At 47.5% G+C, this 25,916-nt stretch overlaps 1 protein-coding gene across 2 annotated transcripts in view; it reads right to left on the reverse strand.

The window, feature by feature from the left end:
* Positions 1-25,916, reverse strand: part of FSTL5 (follistatin like 5) — a 2,973,258-nt gene that overhangs the window by 226,054 nt on the left and 2,721,288 nt on the right. For both annotated transcript variants that reach the window (XM_086962384.1, XM_086962383.1), the window contains one exon: positions 1,919-2,043. In XM_086962384.1, coding sequence (XP_086818510.1) covers positions 1,919-2,043 — 125 coding nt within the window. The remainder of the gene's footprint in view (positions 1-1,918; positions 2,044-25,916) is intronic.

The following is a 25,916-nucleotide window of genomic DNA, read 5'->3' on the forward strand; positions in this document are numbered from 1 at the left end:
GTGGGCGGGCCAAGATGTTAGCGACTGAAAACAGTCGCTAACATCGCTATCTTCTATTACCAACTTTTGGAGATATTCGCGCTAGGCGCGAATATCTCCAAAAGCTAACACCTGCCCTGAGCAGTTCTTAGCCATGTTATCCAATGGGAGGTGGATAACATGGCTAAGAGCATTAGCTCAGTAATGTATGAATATCGCTGACTTTTCAGCGATATTCATGCTTTGCGGTGATTTTTATCGCATTTGCGGTAAACCTTGGTAATACCAAGGTTTATTTGCGGTAAAAATCGCCGCAGCTCAGCGGTAAATTTTTGTCTCTAACCAAGCAATAGCGATAATTATCGCTATTGCTTGGTAATATGCCCCAAAGTCTTTCTACAAGGTTTGTCGAAGGGCTTTTACAACTCTTTAGAAATACCAGATAGGGTGAATGAAAGAGATACCCCTATCCTATTAACGAATTGGAAAGGATTGTATCAATGACTGGTTACTGTAATTGCAGTAACATACAGTGATTAGTTACCAGCCCCCGAATTAAGGTAGTAACTGACTTGCAATAGGACCACTGCCTGCTCCCCCAATATATTCCCAAATAAGGATTATTTTTTTAAGTAACGCCTGGTACTTTACTGCACACAGTCTCCTTTAAAAAAGTTTTTCTGTTTAGGAAAGTAACAGCATAGACATAAGTCTGCTGTCCAGTGCAGGCTTTCAGGCCAAACAGTTCAGCCAATCAGAGAGGGTACCAAATTGCGGCCTTCCTAATTAATATTCATTAGTCTGATCAAATAGCTAATTTTTGATACATCTATTACTAAACATGTCTCATATTGCATTCCCAGTTGCAAACTGGTCTGTGCATATTGGGCACGTCTTGTTTATGAACGGAACTGGTGCATTAGGCCCTAAATAATAACATGATGCCGTATTTTGAGCTAAAATGGAAATACCTTATTAAAAAATAAAACCGTGCTCTTCAAATAGACATTGACTACATGTGCTTAATAGGGTACACTTTTAAAATGTTCAAAACTGTCATATTTTTCACCAGTTAGAAGTCGTGCACGTTTCAATGCTATTTGCACCGGACATATGTTATATTTTTTACACCTTTTACTGCTCACACTTGGCTTTTTTCCCAATGTTCAACTTTGCGCACCTTCAGCTAGTTAAGAGGATGCAGTTGAGGATACAATTCATGAATTAAATACTTTCGGAGTTAATTGGTCACAAGGTCAGCATACACAAAGCAACTATATGTTAAATAGCTCTGTGCAAACAGAACGCGTACTTGATTGTAAAAAACACTCATACATTATGAGCTGTGCACAGAATATTGGCACTAAATAGGATAGGTAGACTTTTCAAACAAACTTTTCATTCTGAATGAAACATTTGCACAGTTTAGAAGACAGCACGGATGTTTTCTTCAGGGGTTTCGACAGTCAGACTCCAAGAAGACATTAGAGAATAAACCCTCTTTAATTCTCTCAACATTAGTGCAAATCAAATGTGAAACGACTTTACGACATCCTAATGTGACAAGTTGCTTGTCCAACAAAACATACAATTAGCTGAAGAGTAACCTGCCTGCCCTCCGTCGCATACCTTAATGTTTCTAGAATCTTCCACAGAATGGTGCAACCCCAATTAAATAAGAATCCAAGATCAAACAGAATCAACCAACTCAATATTTACCCTAACAGAAACAAGCGATTAAATCCACTCTCCAATCCATTCACGTCACTCACAATGTGTGTTTTCAAGTCTAGGAAGGAGACAAGCAGTGATCAATAAAATTCTCATTAGCACAAGGGCAAAGTGTCCTCTTTCTATATGTGACATCGCTTCTGGTGAACGAACACGACTTGCAGGCGTAGAGTAGGTGGGAAAGAGGGGATTTCTTGATGCAACTTACCTGATATGATTAATAATGAGTGTTGTACTGGGAATGAAGAAGTCGTCCACCCTGTCAAACTGGTTTCCCACAGGCTGTGTGTGGATGGTGTGATGAGAAGCAGTCCCGCTGGCTTGAGTTATCACCTGCATGACAAAAAATGTTATTTAATATTTCTCCAAATGTGACATCATTTTTCGAATGCACCATGGAATATTTTCGTATGGAAGAATACAGCACATTTGTGCTGAGTGAATTCGGGCACAATTGACATAATTTCGTAGACGCTTTGAGACCAACATGATTGGATTTGAACTGCAGATTGTTTAAATGAACTTACAAAATGACCGGTTATGTAGTTTGTGAGATTCGGAATATCCGCAAAGGTAGGTAAGCAAGCATTGGCAGTGCCAATTGGTGTTAAATCTGAAAGGCCCAGCTTTTGTCTTCACTGATGCTTTTTACATTGTGTTGGATTTTGTCCTTTTTTGCAGGCTCATCCCTAAACTTTTTGCCTTTCTCCTAGCCTTTTTTCTGACATGGTGTTGGTGGTTTTAGGACTCTGGGCACTTTAGTACTGCTGTCCAGTGTAAAGTGTGTGTGCTCTCTGTGTCAAATATGGTAAGGATTGGTCTACACCTGTTTGGCATATTTAATTTACCTGTCAGTCACTTGTAAAGTGGTATCTCATATACCCGGGGCAGGTACGTTAAATGCTACTGGTGGGCTTGCGGCGCTGATTGCGCCACCCACTGAAGTAGCCTTTCAAACCTTTCCCAGGCCTCTGCCATTGCAGGGCCTGTGCGTGCAGTGTTACTGCCACTGTGGTGTGGCACCTTAAGTGTCTGCCATGCCTGTAACCCCCTTTTTCTACATGTCAGTCACCCCTAAGGTAGGCCCTAGCTAGCCTATGGGCAGGGTGCTATGTAGGTAGAAAGTAGGACATGTACCTTAAGTGTGGCACATGTCCTATAAGTGACAAACCACCATTTTGGTTTCTCACTGCTATGGTGCTGCCTTCCCATAGGAATGCATTGGATATTCCCTGATAAGTGTTTCAGTGTTAATTCCTGAAATGAGAGGAGCAGCGTGGTCAAGTTTGGTATGGTTGGAATAGGAATAATAAATGCTGTGCAATGGTATGCGCAGATTTATTATAACTATTTCAGAAATGCCACTTTTAGAAGTTGGCATTACTGTGTGCGATGTATCTGCCTCCCTGATGTGGATTGCATGTCTGGCTTTAGAGTGACAGGGGCCGGTTAGATGTGTGTGCCTCCAGGAGGGACAGGGTGAGTCAGCACCATGCTGAATAGGGCATCTGCACTTGGAGTAGTGGGAGGAGTTGTCCCCTGACCCTGAATGGGTCTGTGCCTGACTATGTGAATGCTGGCTCCGCCCCCCTGTGGTGTGTCTGATGACGAGCCCCCACCTGACAAAAGGGAAGAGGAGCCTTGTCAGCAAAGTCCTCCAAAACCCCCCAGAACCAGTGCAGGCTGATTCCCCCAAGCCCTGTGCCAGGGCAGACAAAAAAGATGTTAGGATAAATATTGGGGCTCTGACCCCATCAAAATGTTGTGATTTTGTGCTTCCAGGTGACCTGCTGCTGATGGGCCCCAGGAGGAACCACCACAATGGACTGCCTCTCTGCTGAAGGGCCCTAAGTGCTGGTCTGCCGGGGCCCAGCCCTTGACGGGGGACTGTTGGGGGCACAGCGCCTTGTGAGCACTGCATCAGTATTTCCTTGCCCCAGGATAAGAGGATCATTTTTGATTTATTTGCAGCGCCAGGCTGCAACAAACGTAGAGGGAAATCCGATGTGGTATTCCCAGTGTAAGACTTCCCAGTATCCTTGGTTGGCTGAGGTAGATATCATTGGCCAAACAGGGACTTGTGAGCCCCATTGTTAGGGAAAAGACAGGTTGCCTCTAGAGATAGCCCCCGCTCCACCCCCTTGGTAGCTTGGCACGAGCAGCCAGGCTTTTCTTCAAGGTCAATGTGTAAAGTATTTGCAATTACGCTCACAGTAATCCAATGATGACACCACAAATAGACTTCACACGAGTTTCATATAAAAACAAGTATATGTTTATAAAAAGATATACGATGCAACCACACAATACTAAACCAACATATGCATCGGGGTAATACTCCACTTAGCCTATTATTATTGAGCTAAACTAAGCAATCCTACGTAATCCTAATGTCTGAATATGCAGTTTGTTATGCAAGCATCAGGTACTTCACATCATAAGAATAATGCAATGTGTACGGTCCCCTTTCAGGTACTCTGATAGGAAAAAGCAATGCAACGTGAAATACAGTTATCAGGAAGTTCGTTATGAGAAACTAATGCAATGCTGAACACATATATCCGGCAGTTAGGTATGCAACACTAATGCAATGTGTAATACTACAATCCAGCAGATCATGATGCAGGACTAAGACAAGGAGTAACACATCGATCAGGCAGTTCGTTGGGCAAACTTATGCAATGGGCAATATGAAAAAACAGGCAGTCCGTTATGCAGGAATAAAGCAATGCGTTATACAATCATCAGATACTCCGGTGTGCAGAAGTAATGCAATACACAAGTTACTCTGGCACCGTTCACGGTGCCCCCGGCGGTCTCTCAACTACTCGTTCTGGCTTGCGATTAGTCCCCGGCCACAGTTTCTCCTCTCACACGGGTAAGATAGAACACAGTGAATGCAGATTCGCCCTCAGGCCCTGGTGCTGCCACTCCCTTGGCACACAGGCCTCAATCTGAGCCAAAGCAGAGGCTCGCGCTGCAGGACAGAGAGGCTGACAGCATCTCCATCCGAGCCCGCCCCCCACCCCAGGAGTCGACACACGTTACCTGGGGGGCGCAAACCCACTCTCCTCTCCTTGTCCAGCCGCTTGGGCCTCCAATGCAATTTCTCTGAATTTCCGGGGCAATGGGAAGATCCCAGGCTGCACACTACACCCGCACACAGAGGCAGTGAGGCTCACAGGTACTCCAGGTGCATGATAACCAGACAACTCCTCACGAGGGTCACAGCATGCGCATGGCACACACACGCAACACCGCTGAGACACACTTGATCTTCTGGTGCCCACGATCACAGATAACCACTTGAGCAGGTCTCAGCCGGTAGAAGGTACACACACACAGTGTCACTGAAACACACTTGATCTTCCGGGCCCCCCCATCACAGAGCACCTCTTGCGCTGGTCTCAGGCAGTAGAAGGTACACATACACAGCGTCACTGAGACACACTGTATCTTCCGGTGCCCCCGATCACAGGGCACCTCCAGCGAGAGTCTCGGGCTGCAAACAGCACACACACTCAGCGTGGCATAGACACACATGCTCTTCTGATGTACATGATCACAGGCCACTCCATACGAAAGTCTCAGGCCTCCCCCAAGCACACGCACACTGCGTTGCTGAGACTTACTTGGCTCACAGTACACACGTTCCCAGGACAATCCTCTCGAAGGACTCAAGCTAGACAGAGCACACGCACACCACGTCTCTGAGTCTCGTTTGGAACTCCAGGTACCCAAGATCACAGGGCACGACTTGCAAAGGTCTCAAGCTAGACAGAGCACACGCACCCACGGCGTATCTGAGAGTCTTCTCTGGAAACTTTTGTGTTCCTGTGTTTCCAAACAGGGAACCAGCTCACCTCGGGCCCTTGGGGATAGTTACTTCAGGACCTCACACAGCAAAGTCATTCAAGCAGGGGGACACAGCTCACAGCAAAGTCCCTACAGCATTTCCTTAGTTGAAACAGCAAACTGCAGGCCAGCTCCAGATCACACAGCAAGAGCAGTCCTATCCAATAGTCTCTTCAGTTGCTTCTTCCTTGGCAAAGGTTCCTCTTGATCCACGAAGTAGCTCCAGGCTAGTTCACACTTGATCAAGCCATTCTCCAAAGTTCAGGGTCTTCAGCTCGCATAGTTATACCCCTCAATAGCTTTGAAGTCTTTGTGTTACAGGAGGCACTGACCCCTGCTCAAGCCAGTTCTGAGTGCCTCCCTACCAGTGACACATTTGTCCTTTGATTAGTGGGGGTATGGATCCTCAATCACTCAGCAGGAGATGGGACAATTGTTTTATTGCACCAGCACAGGCCTCTTCACCTCTAGGCCTACCCCTCCCCCTACACACTCCCGCCTTTTGGAAGATAGGCTGGTAAACACATTACACAGCCTTTCCATTCTATTCTAATGGGTAAGATGGCCTTTCAGCAGAGAAAACGAAATGGAGATTATTATTGACTGTAGGGGTGACGGAGTGCCAGAAGAGTGAGGGAGGAGACCCACGGGCTCCCCAGACGCTAGGAAGTCCAGGAGAGGCCACTGAAGCAAGTGCATGTCTACGCGGGGCTCCCGTGAGGAGAGGGAGAGCCCCGCTCCTTCGCTGATGACCAGCCAGGGAGAGCCCCAGTGAGTGAGGCGAGAGGAGAAGAGCTGACCAGAGCCTCGAGGGTTCCCAGTGCCGAAGCTTCCTCAGCTGAAAAGGAGGCATCGCCTCCAAACCTGCCCCAGTGAGTAGGGGCCAAACGGAGGATTGCTAACACTCCAGGAGGCACTGTGGTGCCAGGGACAATTATTTTTGGGTACCTAGTTGGTGCCAAACAGATGTTCCCAATGGAGCCCAGTGAACCGGGCTCTTGGGTCATAGGGAGTGCATCTGCTGATGCCTTTTGGCCAGTGCTTGTTCTGTTTTTCCCAGCTGTACCGCTGGTTGCAGGCAGCTGCAACGGTTGTTCAAGTTATTGTAGGAGTCCCTGAGGGGAGCTACCAAGCTGTACGGTGGTGCCAGTGCCATTTTTCCTTTGGGGGGGCCAGCTGAACTACAGAGTCCCAGAGTGGGGATTTCACAGCACATTGGTGCCAGTGTCCTTTGTGCTGACCTCAACTGCCCTGTGAGGGCGCAGGCAGCTGCCACGAGGGGGGGGGGGGCATTTCTTTTTAGATGAAGAAAAAGTGAGTTGCACCCCACGCCCCAGTGCATTTGCTCACTCTGGTTTCACTGCCCAGGCAGCCAGGGGGCCATTTGGAAGGCCCCACTAGAAGCCCTGACATTTTGGACATAGAGCATTTGAGCCCCAGTGAAAGGCCAGTTGGCCTGGGGGTCAGTTACTAAGGTGATATATGCACCTTGTGGTAGTGTTACTGTGGTGGACTACTGAGTTACTGCCTAATATCTTTATGCCCAATGTGATTTATGGGTAATGTGATTTATGCCCATGGTCTTTATGCATAATGTGTTTCTGCTAATGTGATGCCTACAGAGGGTGCTTAAGAGGTTTAGGGCCAGATGTATCAAGATTCCGTTTTGCGAATCCTAAATAGCGATTTTTTGCGAATCGCTATTTAGAATTCGCAAAACGGAATGTATGTAGAAAATAGCTATTTTTTAGCGATTCCTTATTATTCTTTATTTGCGAATTCGCATTCTGCGAATTTGCAAATAAAGAACAATTTCCAATGCATTCCTATGGACCAGGAGGCCCATAGGAATGATAGTGCAATAATTCTCAAATTGCGAATTCGCAATTTGCTAATCACAATTTGAGAATTATATCAATGGTGCAGGGGTGTCTCAAAGACACCCTGCTACACCCCTGAAATCTACATGTGTGTGCATGTGGCACACATACATGCCCTATGGGCATGTATGTGTGTCACATGCCACCCACACAAATGCCAAATAGGGCATTTTTAAAAGAAATCGCATATTACCACCAACTACAAGTTGGTGGTAATTTGACATTTCTCAACACAAAATCGCAATTGTAAAATGTTTCATACATATCATTTAAGGAATCGCAAAATTTGTGATTCCTTAAATGCTATGGCAAAATAAGGAATCACAATGTTTTGCGATTCCTTAAATTGCGATTATTTCATACATACCAGAAAATGCTAAAAGGCCGTTTGCGAGTCTCAAAAGCTTGATACATCTGGCCCTATGTCCTATGTGATTCATGCATATTGTGTCTTATGCCTAATGTGATAATGCTGAGGTCATTATCGTACCAGTAGTTGATGGCTGTGTTTTATATTTACTACCTGCATTCTGATGGTTCTGACCATGGCCTGATTGGCTTGGTGCTGTATAGAATCCCATGTGAATATTGCCTATTGCCGGTTGGCACAGTGTATATTCTGTGATTATGATTCTAATGTGTTTTGGATAATACAAAGTCAATTTTTATATACCCTTGTGTAGAGTTTATTTTGTGGTATGCCTAGTGTGTTGCTGCTGTGTGTCAGTGTTGTTCAAAAGCTTTACACATTGCCTCTGGGATAAGTCTGACTGCTCGTGCCAAGCTACCAAGGGGGTGAGCAGGGGTTATCTTCAGCATGTAACTCCCTTGCCCTGACTAGAGTGGTGGTTTTTGCCTGGCTTAGGTGCTTGCCCTAACCAACCAGAAATCCCATTCCTAACACATTGGTATTAACTGATGCCAGAATGTCCACCAGTGAGTCACAAAGCATGCAAATACATACAGACGCATGACAGGCCATCTCAGAATTCTCCATGAAGTGCCCACAACCACTTTGGAATTTTTAATTTATCCTGTTTGACTACTCTTCTGGAACAGTAAATTCAAAGTAAAAATGCATAGAAAAAAGAGGATGCAAGTAGGCCAATAGCCATTGCAGCTGCAATGTCCTTGTAAAAATATGGTAGGGAGTGGGTTGGAGTACATGAGGGGAGTAAGTTAAGAGCACATGGGGCGTGGACATTGCTATAAAATAAATGTAAAATGGGGAGCACCGGTGGGGGGGAGGAATGAGTTAATAAAGAGGAAGAGAGACAAAAAAAGTAGCCATTTTTATGGAGTGCTGAAAGACAAACATAAAAGTATCCAAGTTTGCAGTGGAAGGATACAATGCATCTGGGCAGGATAATGTCACATTAAAATTCTCCAAACGCAAGAATACAAATAAATGTAATTGAATGAAGAGATGGAAAACAACTCCATCCACTCGTAAGCATGGGGCTAACTCACAGCCGCCTCTAAGTATTGAAGACCATAGGTCTACTAATAGACAGCTAAAGCTGTCTTGAGCTGAGATCTAAAAAGGGTTTAGGTTAAAAGAATTCAGCTGTCAATGTCTACAGCTATTCACAGATAACATTTTTATTTTCATGCAGAGTTTGAAAATATTTTTACACAGCTCAGTAATACTCTTTCATCAAATATGGAACTTGTGGCATTCTGCTTATGCACAGTAAGAACAAGCATCTAGAGCATTGACACAGAAGCTTTAGCCCTGTCATTATTTCCTCTGTCTTGAAGGTTTCCTTTTAAGTTGCCATTTTTGATAAGAAAAGGGCGCCCTAATTCCTGCAGGACCACTAAAATTAGAGATACCATACATAGGTCCCCCTAACCAGTCATCTTGAGAGAGGTAGGTAGCACTCTTCAGCCATTATGTCCAGGTCCTGAGAGGAGACTCAATGCAATAATTGTTGAGGAGTGGTAGATGCACCCAAGGGAGATGTTTACTGGGTTCCCCATTTAAATTGACTTCAATGGCTTGTTAGTTACCATTTTGTGTCTTATAATTAATGCACCTGATGACAAAAATTACCTTATTTGCTTTTTGCATAAAGTAAATAAAGTTTCAAAACAGGAGTTAACAGAGGACTGATTGTGATCACTCTATTTCAAATATCGCAGTGAGTGAAAGATGGAAGAGGACTGATCTCAACATCACAGATGTAAGCCCATGATGTGTAGATTACCAATATTTCTAAAAGGTTTGTGAATCAGCCCCTTATTCACGTGTAATAAAGTCATTGAAAGGGGCATCCAAGAAAATATGACTATTTTCAAGAATCAAATCATTTTCAGGGTCAATTTGTTAACAGCAGCGGTTGGACACATCGTATAATGTTAGAAAATGTCAGTGCCATACTCTGTGACGAAAATGGCAGCACTATTGCAGCACTTCTGACCAGTGAGATGGTGTATAATGCTAATAATTGACCTTTACTTAATGTATGGGTCTGAGCAGTGACTGGGAATGCCAAGTTCTCTTTTTGCAAAATATCTGTGGTTTCAGAAGGAAGGTGTTAGCACTTCTTGAGGGTCTACCACCTCCAGATAGTTCTAGCTTTTGGCATAGAGAATTGGGGGTTTTAAGATGGAGAGCTTTGTGAGTCAGGCCGACGATCTTTATCTGTATTTTTGCTTTAAAAGGCTGCCAATTTAGAGATTTTAAGACTGGGGAAATGTGTGCAGATCTTTTTGTGCCAGTGGTCAGCCTGGCCACAGTATTCAATACAGCCCTAAGTGAGGCCAAGGTATATTTCAGGAGACCACATAGTGTAGCACTGCCATAGTCTAGCCTTGGCAAAATCAGCGCTTGAACCACCTGCTAAAGTCAGCTTGTGGGAGGAAAGGTTAGAGATCCCTGAGTAGTCTCATCAGGGGATATGCTTCCTTGCAAACCTTACTAATGTGGCTCTTCAAATGTACATGTTTGTCCAGGGTGATTCCTAGTGATTTGACTGAATCAATGATGAGGGGGGAGGGGGGCAGTTGAAGGCAGTGAGATGGTTCATCCAGAGGTCTACCTTGGGAGGAGAAATGAGCAAAAATTTGGATTTGGAAGGGTTGAGTAGGAGGTGGTTCTGCGTTAGCCAGATTTGAGTGTTCATGAGGGTAATGTTGAGTGATGTAAGATTGTCAGTGGAGGAGATTTCAGGTAAAGATGCGTGCCATCTGCTTACATGTGGAATAGAATGTTCATTGAGTTTAGAGCATTTGCAAGTGGTTCCAGGAATAGGTTGAAACCTATGGGGGATAAGGCGGACCCCTGTGGGACACCCATAGATACAGGCGTGGGCTGGAATAGGGAGTGGTTCTGCTTTATTCTTTGGGATCTGTGGTGGAGGAAGGATGAGAACCATTGCAGCATCAGACCAGAGAGGCCCATTCTGTGATCCAGAACAGATAATAGGTCGTCGTGATTTACAGTGTCAAATGCAGAGGAAAGGTCAAGGAGGATCAGAAGGCAGGATTAGTTGTGATCAAGCATTTTTAAGATGTCATCGAAAACATGAATGAGAGCCTATTCAGTGCTGTGTCCACTTTGAAAGCCATATTGGTGATGGTCTAGGAGTTGGACATTTTCAATGTAGGCACAAAGTTTAGATTGGACTCATTTTTCAAGGCTTTTGGGCATGGTAGGGATGTTGGAGATATGGCAGACGTTGTTAAGGTCTGCACTATTAGCACTAGGTTTTTTTTAAAGAGGAGAAACCTGAGCTGCTTTTAGGCAGAGAGGGATCATACCTTGAGACAATCTTTGTCCAGAGGGGGGTGACGACTTCCTTGATTATTTTGAAGACAGAGGGTGGTAGTGGGTCATTAAAGTGATTGGATGGGTTGATACTCTGAAGAATCTTGTTAATGTCTCTTTTGCTAAAAGGGGTGAAGGTGTCCCAAGAGACATTGTTTTTGGTGCTCAGGCTAGCTGGTTTGGGCTGTTCTGCGGGGATGGAGGGTTAGCAAACCAAAAGGATGGTAGAGAGGCCTTTTTAGATTCCAATTTGATATTGATGAGTCTTGATTTCTCAGAGAAAAAAGTAGCCAAAGCATCACAAGAGGTTGGTCTGGGTCCTGGGTCAGACCGAGTGGATGAGTCACACAATTGTTGTTTAACAATTTCAAAGAGTTTCCTGGGAAATAACTCAAGGGATTTAGCCAATAACATTTAGAGATGGTGTCATAAAAATCCTTAAATCTGGTGTATTAGACCTTTCATTTTCGGCGTGTTTTTCCCCTGTCTTTTTGATTCTAAACTCCTGATTTTTTCTGTGTGCCACATTTAGTTTTTGCTGGTTGTAGAACATGTGCTCCCTGCGTAAAATGTGATTGTGATTGGTTGACGTATTTGATTTACAGGTAAGCCCCTAGAACAGTGCACTGTGTGTGACCAGGGGCTGTAAATCAAATGCTACTAGTGGGCCTGCAGCTGATTGTGGCACCCACATGAGTAGCCCTGTAAACATCTTTGAGGTCTACTACTGCAGTGTCCGTTAGTGCAGTTTTAAACTGCTATGTCTACATGACAAGTGTACCCACTTTCTAGGCTTAAACCTTCCCTTTTATTACATGCAAGGTACCCTTAGGGTAGGCTCCAGGTAGCTCCCTGGGCAGGGTGCAGTGTATTTGATGGTAAGACATGTACTTTGTGTTTTACAGGTCCTGATAGTGAAATAATGCCACTTCAGTTTTTCACATTGGTATCCATAAGGTATCATTGGAGCTGCCCTGCAACATCTTGCAAGTGTAACTTTCAATTTGGAAGAGATAGAGATTTGAAGTGTGGGTCCCTGAACTCAGAATTTTAAAACATATCTTCCTGTGCCTCTGCCTGCCTGTAGAATCGATTTCTGGTTTAGACTGGCAGCTGGGTTGTTTGTGCATTCAGCCTAGACAGTCACACAAAGAGAACTGAGATGTGGCCCTGCTTATCCTGATTACCCATCACCAGGCTGATGAACCTTTCTGAGCTAAACGGGTGGGATGAGTTGTCACTGACATCTGAAAAGGGCTGTGCCAGGCCTCTCACGAAGCAGTCAGTCTCCACCCCCCTGTAGAGTGCCTGGAGCCAGGAGAGGGGAAGGCAGGATTTGTGTGCTACAAAGACTACACTTTGAAGTATGCCAACTTCAGAGGCCAAAAGGGGTCTGAGTATTGGATCTGTACCCCCAAACTTTTAGACCACTTGTGGATCAAAAGGAGACACTGCCAAGAGGAAGAGCAAGAGAGCTGCCAGGAGGAGTACTGCCCCTTTGCTGTGATTGCTTAGCAGGTTTGGCCTGCAGTTGCTGCTTCTGTCTTGGTAAGACTATGGACTGGACCTTTGCTTTGGTAGCCTGCTTGAGAAGATTCTCCAAGGGCTTTGTGTTCTTGCCTAGTGTTAAGAAGTCTCAGGGCCATCAAAGAGTTCACCTACACCCCCTGAACTACTCTGCTGTTGTTCTGACTTACCAAGTGGTGCCGATTCCAGTTATGGGCCTTTGGAGGTGGCTTCTGATGCAAGAGCTGAAATTCCATGCATTGCTATTCAGTGCCATTTTTCCCATGGCAACTTATTGTGTGGTTGAAAAACCAACGCATCGCTGCAGTGCTGCAGAAAAATTCTATGCGGGACCTGTCCATGGCTTAAATAACCACCGCAGCCACGTCTATAGCATTGCGTCTCCATTGTCTGAGACTCCCTCTTCGACTCAGATGCAGGCACTGCTGTGCAGCTGTAGGAATTGCTGCATCACCTGCTCGTGACGGAAAGAATTGACACAGCACATGTTTCGTCATCGCCACATCGACTTCAGTACATTCAGATTTTTCACGCATCGCACCTGTGTGCCATGTCTACATCAACACTGAGCTATAGTAAGGAACCAAGGCTGTGTGTCTGGAGAAATGAATCTTCACCTCCCCTGCGCCTGTTCTGCTTCTAATTTTGAGTCAGCCCAGGAACTTTGTGCTAAAGGTAAAGCAGCCATAGTTTTATATTGACTAACCTATTTTTAGCTTTAAATCTTTTTATTGAGAGCAACACCATCAAGACAAAATATACACTGCATAGGTTATGCGATTCAGTAGCGACAGAAAGCAAATGGAAGTTAAGTACAACCCCAAGGGGGGCGGACGTAATAATCAATGTCCAACTGGACCAGCAAATGCGTATAAAGACTATATATGTAGCAATTATCCCCAACAAGAAAGCCCTCCCCCCTACCTCCCTCCATCCCATAACACCCCCCACCCCTCGCCCCCCTGTCCAGTGTTCATATTTGCCAACTCATTGTTCCCACACACCCGATCTTGAGTGATCCTTCCTCTGTACTCCTTAGGAGTATGCCTTTTTGGGCTCTGTAACTTGCAACAAGCGAAGGTATCTCGGGCAGGTGAGCTCCCTGAATTCAGTGACTAGCAGAGAATGAAACGGTTGCCAGAGGTCGTCAAATTGGTCAATTTCTCCCGCCAGGGTGAGCGAGAGTTTCTCCATTCCCAACACACACCACAATTTATGCAACCAGCCTGTAGTGGAGGGGACTGTATCCATTCACCAATATGTAAGAATGTTCTGTACAGCAGAACCCAGAGCGATGGACATCTGGTGTCCCCTACGTGAGCGCAAGGGATATGTCAGTGGATTAGGGTGCCCCAGCAAAGCATAGGCAGGGAAGCGGAGCAGTTCCGTTTGAAAGTGAGTGTCAATGTCGTCTATCATCTGCTTCCAGTAATCCTGGAGGAGTGGGCAGTCCCACTGGAGATGCAAAAGAGTGCCTGTGTGTCCGCAGCCCCGCCCGCAGTGCTTGTCTCTGTTGCGGTCTATCTCATGCAGCCGTTCTGGTGTATAGTACCAGTACGTGGAAACCTTAGTGAGTCTCTCTATAAACCCGGTGTGGTATGCGGAGTGGTGCGCCCTGTACGAGATCTGGTCCCATTGGCTGTGACTCAGTGTCCTGCCTAATTCACATTCCCAGCATTCCCTGCCTGGGTTATAGAAGTTTGATGCGGAGGGCTGTAAGAATTTGTAGAGGTCTGAGATCAGTTTGGAGTCCGAAGTGCGCGAGAGTAGCCATCGTTCATAGGGTCGGAGTTTCCTATCCGCCGACTCCCGTATGTGCGGCTGAAGCGCCCAGTGCCGAACCTGCATGCAACGCAGCCAGTCCGACTCCGAAAGGTTACATTCCTGTTTTAAGAGCGAGAAGGGAAGCACCCCGTCCAGGCCGTAGACATGGTGGAGAACTCTACACCACGTGGGCCTCCAGTGTGTGAATGTGCCCCGTGCCAGGGCTGGAGTGAAATCCGGATTATCGACCAGTGGGGTAAGTGGGGAGGGGAATGTGGTATGGTCGTGCTCGATATTAGTGGCTTCCCACGCTCTTAAAGGGACCCGTGTGACAAACGAGGCGTAAAGATTGGCAGGTCGGTGGGCTTTACGAAGAAAAGGTATCTCTTGGAGCGGGCGCTCTGCAATCGTCTGGTCCTGAAAGAGCCAGTACCTTTCCGACTCCCACCTGCTCCATTCCACTAAATAGCGCAGTTGTGCCGCCTGGAAGTATTTAAGCAGGTTCGGTATCCCTAGTCCTTCTGCTTCCAGACTCAGCATTGCTAGAGCCTTCTTCATTCTCGGCCTGCGGCCCTGCCAGATAAAACGAGCAAGGTCTGTTTGCATTTGTTGGATCCACCCTAGCGGCGGTTGCAGTGTTAATGCCCGGAAAAGATAAAGGATTTGGGGAAGGATTGTCATTTTGACCGCTGCGATCCTGCCCAGCCAAGAGAGGGGGAAGTGTCTCCAGCGTCTCAATTCTTCCTGAACCCTCCTTCTGTGTATAGTGTAGTTGGTCTGTACCATAGCAGGAAGTGTAGGGGCTTGCTGTATCCCCAGATATGGCACTGCGGTGGATGCCCATTGAAGAGAGAAGAGGTGTTGTAAGTGGGCCCGTGTGGAGGGGTCCAGAGACAAATCGAGGGCTACGGATTTGTCCATGTTCATTTTGAATCCGGCCACGTAGGCAAAGGAATCCAGCTCCTCCATGCAAGCCGGCAGGGATGTCCGCGGGTTCTCCAGGGACAACAAGACATCTCTGCATAGAGCCTGATGGTATGTGTGAAGCCACCAAATCTTATCCCTGTTTCGTCCCGGTTCTGGCGGATCTTCTGAGCGAGCGGCTCCATATAAAGGGCAAATAATAGTGGTGACAACGGGCAGCCCAGCCTTGTACCCCTCTCTATATTAAAGCTCTCCGAGCTGTAACCATTGATCCATACCACTGCTGAAGGGAACTTGTAGCAATTAAATATGAGAGTACGGAACTTCTCCTCGATGCCAACCTTCGCTAGAACCTGTTCTAGGTAGGGCCAGTGGACCCGATCGAATGCCTTCTCGGTGTCCATCGCTAGCAGCATTCTCTCCCCAGGTATGCGGGATGCTTTTTCTATGAGGTGGACGACTCTCTTGGTATTATCTACCGTCTGGTGCTCGGGATGAATCCTGCCTGATCAGGGTCTATGAGGCCCGGCAGGTGTGGGGCCAGCCGGGCTGCTAGAATTCCTGTGTACAGTTTTAGGTCCACATTTAGCAGTGATATCGGCCTGTAGGAGCCACACTTGGCCTTGTCCTTTCCAGGTTTGGGGATGACCGTAAGGGATGCATGCAAGAGATCGGGCAGAATGGCGCCTGGGTCTGAGAAGGTGTTAAAAAGACGCGTAAGGATTGGTGCTAACGTAGTGCAGAACGTTTTATAAAAGAGGGCTGTAAAGCCGTCCGGGCCTGTTGGCTTCCCCGGTTTGAGCTTGGCGATGGCTGAGATAACTTCTTCAATGCGGATATCTCTTTCGAGGTATTCCGCCTGGGAGGGCTCAAGGGAGGGGAGTGTGACGGAGTCCAAATATTCGGCTGTTGCTGGAGCGGCCAAGGGGCTGCCCATGTAATGGGCGGCGTAAAAGCCGCGGAAAGTCTCCGCGATCTGGGCGTCCTCCGTGGCTTGGGACCCATCTGGGCGGGAGAGCTCTTTAACCCCCTGGGTTTGGCGAACTACTCGTAGTCTGTTTGCCAAAAGACGGCCGCATCTGTCCCCCCAGTGTAATAGGAATGGTGTAGCCGCAAAGCCGCAAACTCCGCTCGGTCCGTGTCTAAGGCTGCCAGAAGTTGTCGTGCGGCTTTCAATTGCTTCCAAATCCGGGGTGCCCCAGTGCGTTGGTGCATTTGTTCAAGCTCATGCACCTGCTGCGTGAGCTCTTCATGCTTGCGTTGCCTGTTCCTGTTCTCCACGGAAGCAAGAGCCAGAAACTCTCCCCCAACAACCGCCTTCATGGCCGCCCATTGTGTCGTCAGCGTTGTGTCTGAGTTAGCATTGTGAAATAGGTAGTCATTGATCGTGTCTTGCATATGTTTCACTACTTCTTTCTTGTGAAGTAAGGTGTCTCCAAGGCGCCAGACTTTTGGAGGATGCGATGCTGGTGGCAAAGAGAGTGTTGTGGTGACGGGTGCATGGTCCGATATTGAGATGACCCCTATCTCTGTTGAGGTGGAGAGGGTGCTAACAGGACTAGCGACCAGAAGGTGGTCCAACCTGGCATAGGTCTTGTGCGCATTGGAGTAGTAAGTGTATTCCCTATCGCATGGGTGTGAGAGGCGCCAAAGATCATGAAGATCCAGTTCTGCCAGGCGGTCAGTGCAGCTGGGCGGAAACGTCCCCGCTTGATGTGTGCGTTGAGCGGACTTATCCTGGTTCGTGTCAAACACCATGTTGAAGTCTCCCCCCAGTATAATATGCCTATCAGTTGTGGCCGTGATGTCTGTAAGGGCGGAGTGTAGAAAGTGTTCCTTACCTTCATTAGGGCTATAAAGGGACCCAATCGTGAACGTCAAGCCCCCTATCGCAAAGCGGTATGCAAGCAATCTCCCTTTTAACTCAGCACTCTTATGAAGGACCTCGTCCCTAAAATGCCGTGCCACCAATATCGCCACCCCTGCTGTCTTAGTGGTGCAAGAGGAGAAGAATTGAGTTGGAAATTTGCGTGAGCGGAGCCTGTGGTAGTCACGGGCTAGCAAATGGGTCTCCTGCAGTGAGCAAATGTCTGCCTGGGCATGTTCTAGGTGGGATAGGATTGTGCGCCGTTTAATGGGGTTGTTTAGGCCTCGCACATTGAGAGTCAGGACCCTAAAAGTTGTGGGTGGCATGATTCACTTGGCGAAGGGACCTGCTAATCTCTGGGCTCAAGTGAGTTTTGAGGTATGTGTGTGAATGGGCAATGGACAGTCGGTTGTGACCTCGGGATTAACCCGTCAAGTTGAGAATCATCATCGTATTCTGAGCACTGAACATCCCTTGAACTCCCCCCTCTCCCCGCCTCTCTCTCCCATCCCTCCCCTCCCTCCCCCCACAAACCCCAACTCCATGTTCCCGAAAAAGGGTATTGTCCCGGACCTGTTTAGTCGTCACACAGGGCTGTGGTAAAGTATTCACTGGGTCGTGCAGCCGTGTTGCAACCCGCTGCCCCTCCAAACCCCCCCCCCCCCCGGACTCGTGCAATGACAAAGCTGAAGTGTTCTCTCCCCGTCGCGATTTTCATTCCCCATGTCTCTGACTACCTCTTGAATGGCATAGACCATTTCCTTTTTAATGGTCTGTGTGTCTGGTTTCGAGTTCAGTGGTGATGACCATCGCCGGGAAACTTGCTGCCAGTCATCTCTGGGCTGTTTACGGGAAGCCTCAGACGGCGTGTTGTATTCCTTCTAGTCGATGTCCAATAATGCACACGTCTCTTGATGGGAGCGCATCTGTCGTATATCGCCATCCCACTTAAAGATGAAGCGGAATGGGTGTCCCCATGAGTAGGGAACTCCTTTGTTCCTCAGGAAGTCTATAGCTATCTTAAAGGCCTTGTGTTTCTGGAGCGTGATTGCCGACAGATCCTGAAAGAGTGCAACCGGACAGTCATGGAACGTCAGGGGTTGCTGCCTCCTAGCTACTTTTAGGATACATTCTTAAAGAGGAAAATCGGCAGAAAGGCTAAGATATCTGGGGGGGGGTCCCGACTTTCGGCGCGGCATACCCACCCTGTGCGCTCTTTCAATTCGGATTTCAAAGTCCCCCGATTCTCCAAGGATTTCTCGGAATAAGGCCTGTAGATAGCCCGTGATGTCCGACCCCTCTTCTTTCGATGGTACAACTCGGACCCTTATGTTGTTCCATCGCGATCTGTTCTCTAGATCCTCTGCATGTGCCTGCAGGTCCACATGCTGCTCTCAACCTCAAGACCTCCTGTTGCAGCTGCTCCACTTTGTCGCCGCGAGCCGTGTCCGTTTCCTTAATGGCGGCGACTCGTTCCCCCAGGCCGTCCACTTCTCTTCTGATCTCGTGGACCTCCCCAGCCACTTCCTGTTTCAAGGCATGGAAATCCTCCCGTAGGGAATTAAATAGGCCCTCAAGGAAGGATCTGGTTATGGCTACTTCACCCTCTGTAGAGTCACCAGATTGTTTGGGCACTCCTGGGGACACCTCTCCTTTGTCTCCCTTAAGTTGTCCTCTGCCGAGCATCTCCGGGAGAGTGCGATCCCCCTTTTTGCGCAGACCCGCCATTGGGTACTGTCCGAGTGGCCACAGTTTTTGCAGGGCTTTGGTGCTGTATCTCACCCTCGGTGGGTCCCTGACGACTCCCAGGCTAGAGGTGCGGTGTGTGAAGGGGCCACTTCTGATGCCCCCTGGGCAGGACTTCTCTGTGTGACTATGGATGATGAGGGGGGGAGCGGGCGCGTCGAAGGCGCGGGTCTTTCGAAGTGGTCCCCTCCTGGGCTCCCAGTATCCCTGGTCTATGGGTGGGGAGAAAGCGTCCTTAGTGAGTCGCGGGGTTGGTTCCCTTCCGTTGCTCCCTCCCTGCTCAGGAACCTGGGCTCCGTCCCACCACCATAAGGGGGGATGGGGTGTGTCCAATGGAGGTCCCTCTGCTATCGGGTATACAATGAGCTTCTTAACTCTCGTTGCGCATTACCCCCGACCTGGGTCTCGCCTGCGATGTAGAGCCCAACACTTCCTCTGCCGCACTCTCCACCGCTCCTCACCTTGCTTATCGAGGCCAGTCCATATGGAGCAGAGGTCCTGTGTGTCTGGGTGAGGCGGGCAGCTTCCAAGGCTCTCCTCGTCAGTATGTTGCTGGGTCAGTTGCCGCCACACCTCTCTGCATGGGGGGGGCCGTCCGGCCGATCAATCCAGTCTAGGCCGTGCGGCGAACACCGCCGCTACCAACACCAGGCCGCGACCTCGGCCTCGAGCTCAGCCAGGCCGGAGTGCCAGTGCTGTCAAGATGCGGGCATCCCAGCGTGGCTCCTGCCGGTCCGTCACGTCACCCCCCGGCGACCCGGGCCGCCGCCTCAGCCAAAGTGGTCCTTGTGGGGCTATTGGTCCGTTGTATCGTACTGCGCGTGGGGCCCTCACTGTGCCCCAAGTGGCTGCCGGAGATTCTGCCGGCTTGAGTTCCTGCTGCGCCAGGCCTCAACCCCGGCCTCAATTTAGTGCTGCCCGTGTCGGGTGCCTCCCGCTGCTGGTCCGTGTCTCTCTCCTGCTTCTGGGTGCCTCACCTCCGGGACTTTGGGAGGGCCCCGGCCGCCACCGCAGCCGCCGCGGGGGCCGGCGCAACAGTCCAAATGCTCCCCTCTCAGCGCGAGGCAGTCCAGCACCTGCCGCTTGTTCATTGAGGCCACCCGCACTTCATCCCCGATCTCCGATGGTGCCTCCGGGAGTCCGCTTTCGTCTCTTCGCCCGCTACTCCTGCCGTCTTCCCGGCTGCTAGGGGTGCACTACCGAGTTTCTCCCCCCTGTTATGCTTCAACGGGGGGAGAGATGCTGGGGATTACGGTCCGGGCCTGGTTGTGCTGGAGGAGCTCCAGGGAGATGCGTTTGCTCACTCCGCCATCTTGGCCACGCCCCCTAAACTATTTTTAACCTTTAAATGTGATACCTAGATTGAAATATATGTAGGATTTTTGTTGTTTTGCTCTTGATTGTTTAAGATAAAATTTGGTTATTTTTCAAAACTGGTGAAGTATCCATCCTAGTGCTTTCACTGTGTTACTGTGTGCTTATGTATAAATGCTTTACACATTGCCTCTGAAAAAAGCCTGACTACTCAGGCCAAGCTGCAAAGGAGGTGAGCAGGGGATATCTTGGGTGTGTAACTCTCTTATCCTGTCTAGAAGGAAGGATCCATATTTGAACTGAGTGCAAGCCACTGCCAATTAGAGACCCCATTTCTGAAATGGTGGTTGAAGTAAAGGTACCAATCGCAGAGTTCTGAAAATTACTTCCAGGCATACTACAATATAAGGGAAGTAAGTCCACTGGTGGTAATCAAACGTTTAAAGATTTACCTTCTGCACCAGAAATCGGCATTTTTATCGTGTTGCAAATCTATATAACAGGCCCTAACATTCTAACAGATAATTAATATATTCATGAAAACCTCTGTGGGCTTGGCTTACACTTGGAAATGGTAGTGGTTTTGAGATAATACACTTTTTCTCTTTGTGTTTTTGGTGACTTTGAGCCAAATGAGTGGGTACAAATCTAGAATAGGGAAATATAGTGTTCTCATTTCAGAGGTGAGCAATTTACAGTGCCTAATCGTGGTTGAAAAACATTTGATTATAGGATTAGCTTGCACATGTAGATGGCTCTTACTATCTAAGAATGGTAGTGGATCAATGTTTATCATATATTAGTTGCAGTGAATCTGAAGCCAGATAATAAGACTAGACTGTAGGTAAGAGGTGAATTAAAACCTCATAAATGCAATCACATTACAAACCCATCCATTTCCTCCTAAAATCTCTTTCTCTCTCCTCTTTCTCTTTTCTCTCTTTTCTCTTTGATTCCAAACATTTGATGCCACTTTCAGAAGAAAAGTGGAGGGCTGCTGTCATTGTATTATGAGTGACAACCCACCATGTAAGTAGGCAGCCATGTTGATTTTTCAGTTTCAGTTCTTTTAGTAGTGGATATCCAAGTAGTGGAGCAGAGAGGTCAGTGGGCAAACAGAACGACCAAAAGGCATGGTGACAGGAGAACTAAACAGCAGCTCCTATCAGAAAAAGGCCTAATTGAATATCTAAATAAGTCTTGTGTCCTCTCTTCATCCTTAACTGTCTAGGTCACATCCAACCAGCTTCAGGAATGTCACCAATACACTTCCACTGTCCGAGAACCACCTCCCCTCCAGCTTGTGCCCAAGCCAGGCCAGAAGCACTCACAATGCATCTCCGCCGCATTTGACACGGTTGACCATACCATCCTATTGTCCCGTGTCAAGGCGGCTGGAATCGAGGGATCCGCCCTGGTGTGGCTTTCCTCCTTCCTGAGGGACCGCACCCAGGCGGTCCGGCAAGGAGACTTCACAACCACCCCACTCCCCGTCACGTGCGGTGTCCCCCAGGGCTCCTCCTTGTCTCCCCTACTATTCAATCTTTACATCTTTCCTCTCATCTTCGCTCTTCAGCAGCTGGAGGTCACCGTGTATAACTACGCGGATGACCTCCAGCTCATCTTTGATCTTTCCTCTTCCCCCCTCTCTGTCTCCAGTTTTCAGCACACTATGACATTCATCAGGGACTGGATGAACCACAACCATCTCAAGTTGAACCCGGACAAGACCGAGTTGGTTCTCACCGGTGGTTCTTCCAGTCCCTGGAACTCCCTCTTCTGGCCCCAAACCCTCGGTCCCGCCCCCACCCCTTCAACCACGGTGAAAACACTGGGGGTTAAAATGAATAATCACCTCACCCTTCACTCTCAAATCAGCTCTGTAGTTTCTTCTTGTTTCCTCACCCTCCGAACTATTCGCACTGTCTCCCGTTTCTTCACCCCCCAGGCACTCAAAATGATCATGGCCGCGCTCGTGATATCACGGCTGGACTATGCCAACGCCGTCTATAATGGCATACCAGCATACAGCCTAAGGAGGCTACAGTTGGTTCAAAACCAAGCTGCCCGGCTGGTTTTTGGTCTCCCACGCTTTCACCACTCCACACCCCTCCTCAGGGAGCTTCACTGGCTACCTGTTAAGGAACGTTCTCTGTTCAAAACCGCCTGTATGGTTTTCCAGGCCCGTCAAGGCACCGCCCCTGCCTTCATTTCTTCACTCATAAAAGAATACGTTCCCCCAAGAGAACTTCGATCCTCCACCAAGTCCCTTCTTCAAATCCCACGCTTCAGGCGTAAAAAGTGGGGTGGGTCCAATTTTTCCAACTTGGCCCCCACTTTCTGGAACTCCCTCCCTGACCACCTTCGTGCTTCCACCCATTATGTATCCTTCTGCAAGGAATTGAAAACGTTTCTTTTTAAACAGGCTTTCCCTGCGTAACCCTCTCTCTTTCCGGCTCTATTACCGGTTCTCACTTTTGTCTCTGTAGTCAATACCCTCCACTAGCGCCAAGAAACCGATAGGTGTACGCCGCGCTTTACAAATGTTTTAAATTAGAAATTAAATTAGAAATCTCACTGGTTCCATTGCTGTAGCTTGCTCATACCTTTTGTCATGGCTAAACCTTCCTTTTTAATGCATGTAAGTCACCCTTAAGGTAGGCTCTAAATGTCAAATTGCAGGGTGCGTGGTATTTAAAAAGTAGAACATGTATTTAATGTTTTATATGTCCTTGAAGGAAAAAACATTCAAAGCAGTTTTTTACAGTGGCAAGGCCAGCTCTCCCATAGGACAGCACTGGTTTGTATTATAACAACCAGATTTTATATTACTATTTTGAAAATGGAACCCTTAGAAAGTTTTCATTTTCTTGCCTTAGCCAAATATGCCTTCATACCTGTGTCAGTCGAATTTTGAATGTTTCCCCTGTGGAGAGATGTGGATTTCTTCAAGAGGGCAGACAAAAGGTTTAGATGTGGAGAGTTGTTTTCCCTCCTTGAGCAGGATGGCTGGGGGCTGTTCATAAGCCTTTCCTGAGCTTCTAAGGGTGCTTAACCTGTTACTGCAGATGTAGCTCACAACTAAACTGCCTTCCTTCCTCTTCCAGTCTGCTTCACCCAAACCCAGTGGGAGGGGTCAGCTGCCCCAGAGCCTGTTAGAGTAACCAGAAGAGATGGTTTGCCCATTTCGATAGCACACCGCTAGGTGCTGCAAACGTTGGTAAAGTCACACATTGATACTTGGTTAGGAAGAGGTCAGGAATTTTCCCCATTCATAGGCTGGAACTGGGCATAAATGAGGCAACCCCTTTAACTACCAGAAGACTCCTGGACCTGTGAAGAACAGAAGAGCAACTACCCTGCTGTGTGAATCCTGATGGAAGACTGACATTATTTGCCTTAAACACAGGACCCAAGAAGTGAGTTTAAGGCCAGTCTGACCTTCTGTTTGAGCTTCAAGAACAAAGCAAACTTCCAGAACCCTCTCTCTTCCTTTAACTAACCAGCTGAGATCATGTCATAACTAGGCATACTCTGGGCCCTGCTGCTAGTCACAGTCTGTCCTAACTCCCAAGTGGTGCCTCCCAGGTATCAGACCCTTAACTGATGTTAGGCTGGACTCATCTTGTCCACACTGCAAGAGCTGGGATATAGGAACATTTTGACAACTTTCTGCCTGGAGAACTGATGGAGACCGGGGCCAACAGCAAAGCCGCAGCTGTCCATATCGAAATGCCAGTCAGCCACAGCTTGCTGGTTTGCCCCATTCAAGGAGATTTGACTTCCAGGTGAGTTGCTGAGTCACAGCATAGAATGCTTCACTGATACTGACATCGAGCCGAAGTTGATTGACGTTGAGACCTTCCTGGACAAAGACTTCGGACTTTGTCTGCTTAGAGCCTTTCGTCCTTTGTCAATGACCACACCAGGACTTTGAGCTTCAGCTATCTACTGTTGTAGAGCCCTGCTTTGGATTCAGCTTGCCCTACCAAGTTGTCTCAAAAACATTCCTAAGTTAGAAGGTAAACTTTTCACTGGGTCAAACCTGGCATTACATCTGGCCCGCGTTCCATATTCGTCAGCTTTAACATGTACCCAAGCATAACCAGATGACCATGCTTAACACTTAACACTTTTTAGCTCTATTTTGAATCTTAAATATAAATATTCACATCTTTGGTTCTAGTTATTGGATTTTGACATGTTGGTGTAATTTTGTTATTGAAACATTCTCTATTTTTCTAAATTGGTTTGGAATTTTTCTTGTTGTGTTTTTACTTTATTACTGCTTGAGTACTACATAAATACTTCACACATTGTTTCTATGTTAAGCCTACCAAAGGGTTAAGCACAGGTTTATTTACTGTCTCTAGTGGTACATTAGGCGCTACCCTTTCATGTCACAGAAGCGTAATGTTCTTGTGCACCTGACACTATATACGTTGTGTGTTTTTGCCTTTTGGAAATGAAATGAGGCATTTAAACGCATCATTGATATGTAATCACTGTAGAAATTAGAGACTCATAAATGTGTGTCGGTCAAATTTTAGTTACTGTAAAGACGTAATTCTCATCCGCATTTACACTTGTGTTTCAAGTAAACCTGCATCTATTAAAGCATATTGCATATATGATAATGAACCCATTTATTCACATTTCCATGTATTCTGAAGATAACTGTGCGTATATAATCAAATATACAAAATGCACATTGAAATACTTAACTTAAATTAGCTTGACTATAGGCCTTAAATATGAAATGTATTTTTAGTTGCTTTGCATGTTCTTTTTTTTTGCAGTTGTTTTCTCATGGTTTCATAGCTAGAGAAATAGTGTTGTTCAATTATTGATAGTGAGGCCTGAGAAGACAAACCATGGCAAGAATTTGGAGAGTTAACAAGCAAAAGTAGCCTCCTAGTCATCTCAAGGCGCAGTAACTTTCCAAGTTTGTGGAATGGGAAATCCGTAGGATGTTGCCTATACCTACTGTGGGGAGAAAAAATAATTGGGTTTCTTGTGATGTGGAGGAGAAAGATGTGATTGTTTTTGACACACTCCATTAGGTCGGCTCAGATTCCTTTGGACTCTCAGGGAGTACACATTCCTCTGTTTTCTTGCAAGTCAATCAATCATGGCATTTGTATAGCGTGCTACTCACCCGGTAGGGTCTCAAGGCGCTGGGGGGAGAGGGGTCCGTTACTGCTCGAACAGCCAGTTCTTGAGTTGCTTCCTGAAGGAGAGATGGTCCTGGGTCAGCCGAAGGTGGATGGGGAGGGAGTTCCAAGTCTTGGCTGCCATGTAGGAGAAGGATCTTCCTCCAGCTGTGGCTCTGCAGATGCGTGGTACGGTGGCGAGGGCGAGGCTGGTTGATCATATCTGGCGGGTGGGCGTGTAGAAGGTCAGGCGGTTGCTGAGGTACTAGGGGCCCAGGTCATGGAGAGCCTTGTGTGCGTGGGTGAGGAGCCTGAACGTGATCCTCTTGCTGACGGGAGCCAGTGCAGGTCTCTCAGGTGGCCGGAGATGTGGTCGGGGATGTCCAGGACAAGTCATGCGGAGG

The sequence above is a fragment of the Lissotriton vulgaris genome, chromosome 3_1, assembly GCF_964263255.1.
Source record: "Lissotriton vulgaris chromosome 3_1, aLisVul1.2, whole genome shotgun sequence".
Lineage (NCBI taxonomy): Eukaryota > Metazoa > Chordata > Amphibia > Caudata > Salamandridae > Lissotriton > Lissotriton vulgaris.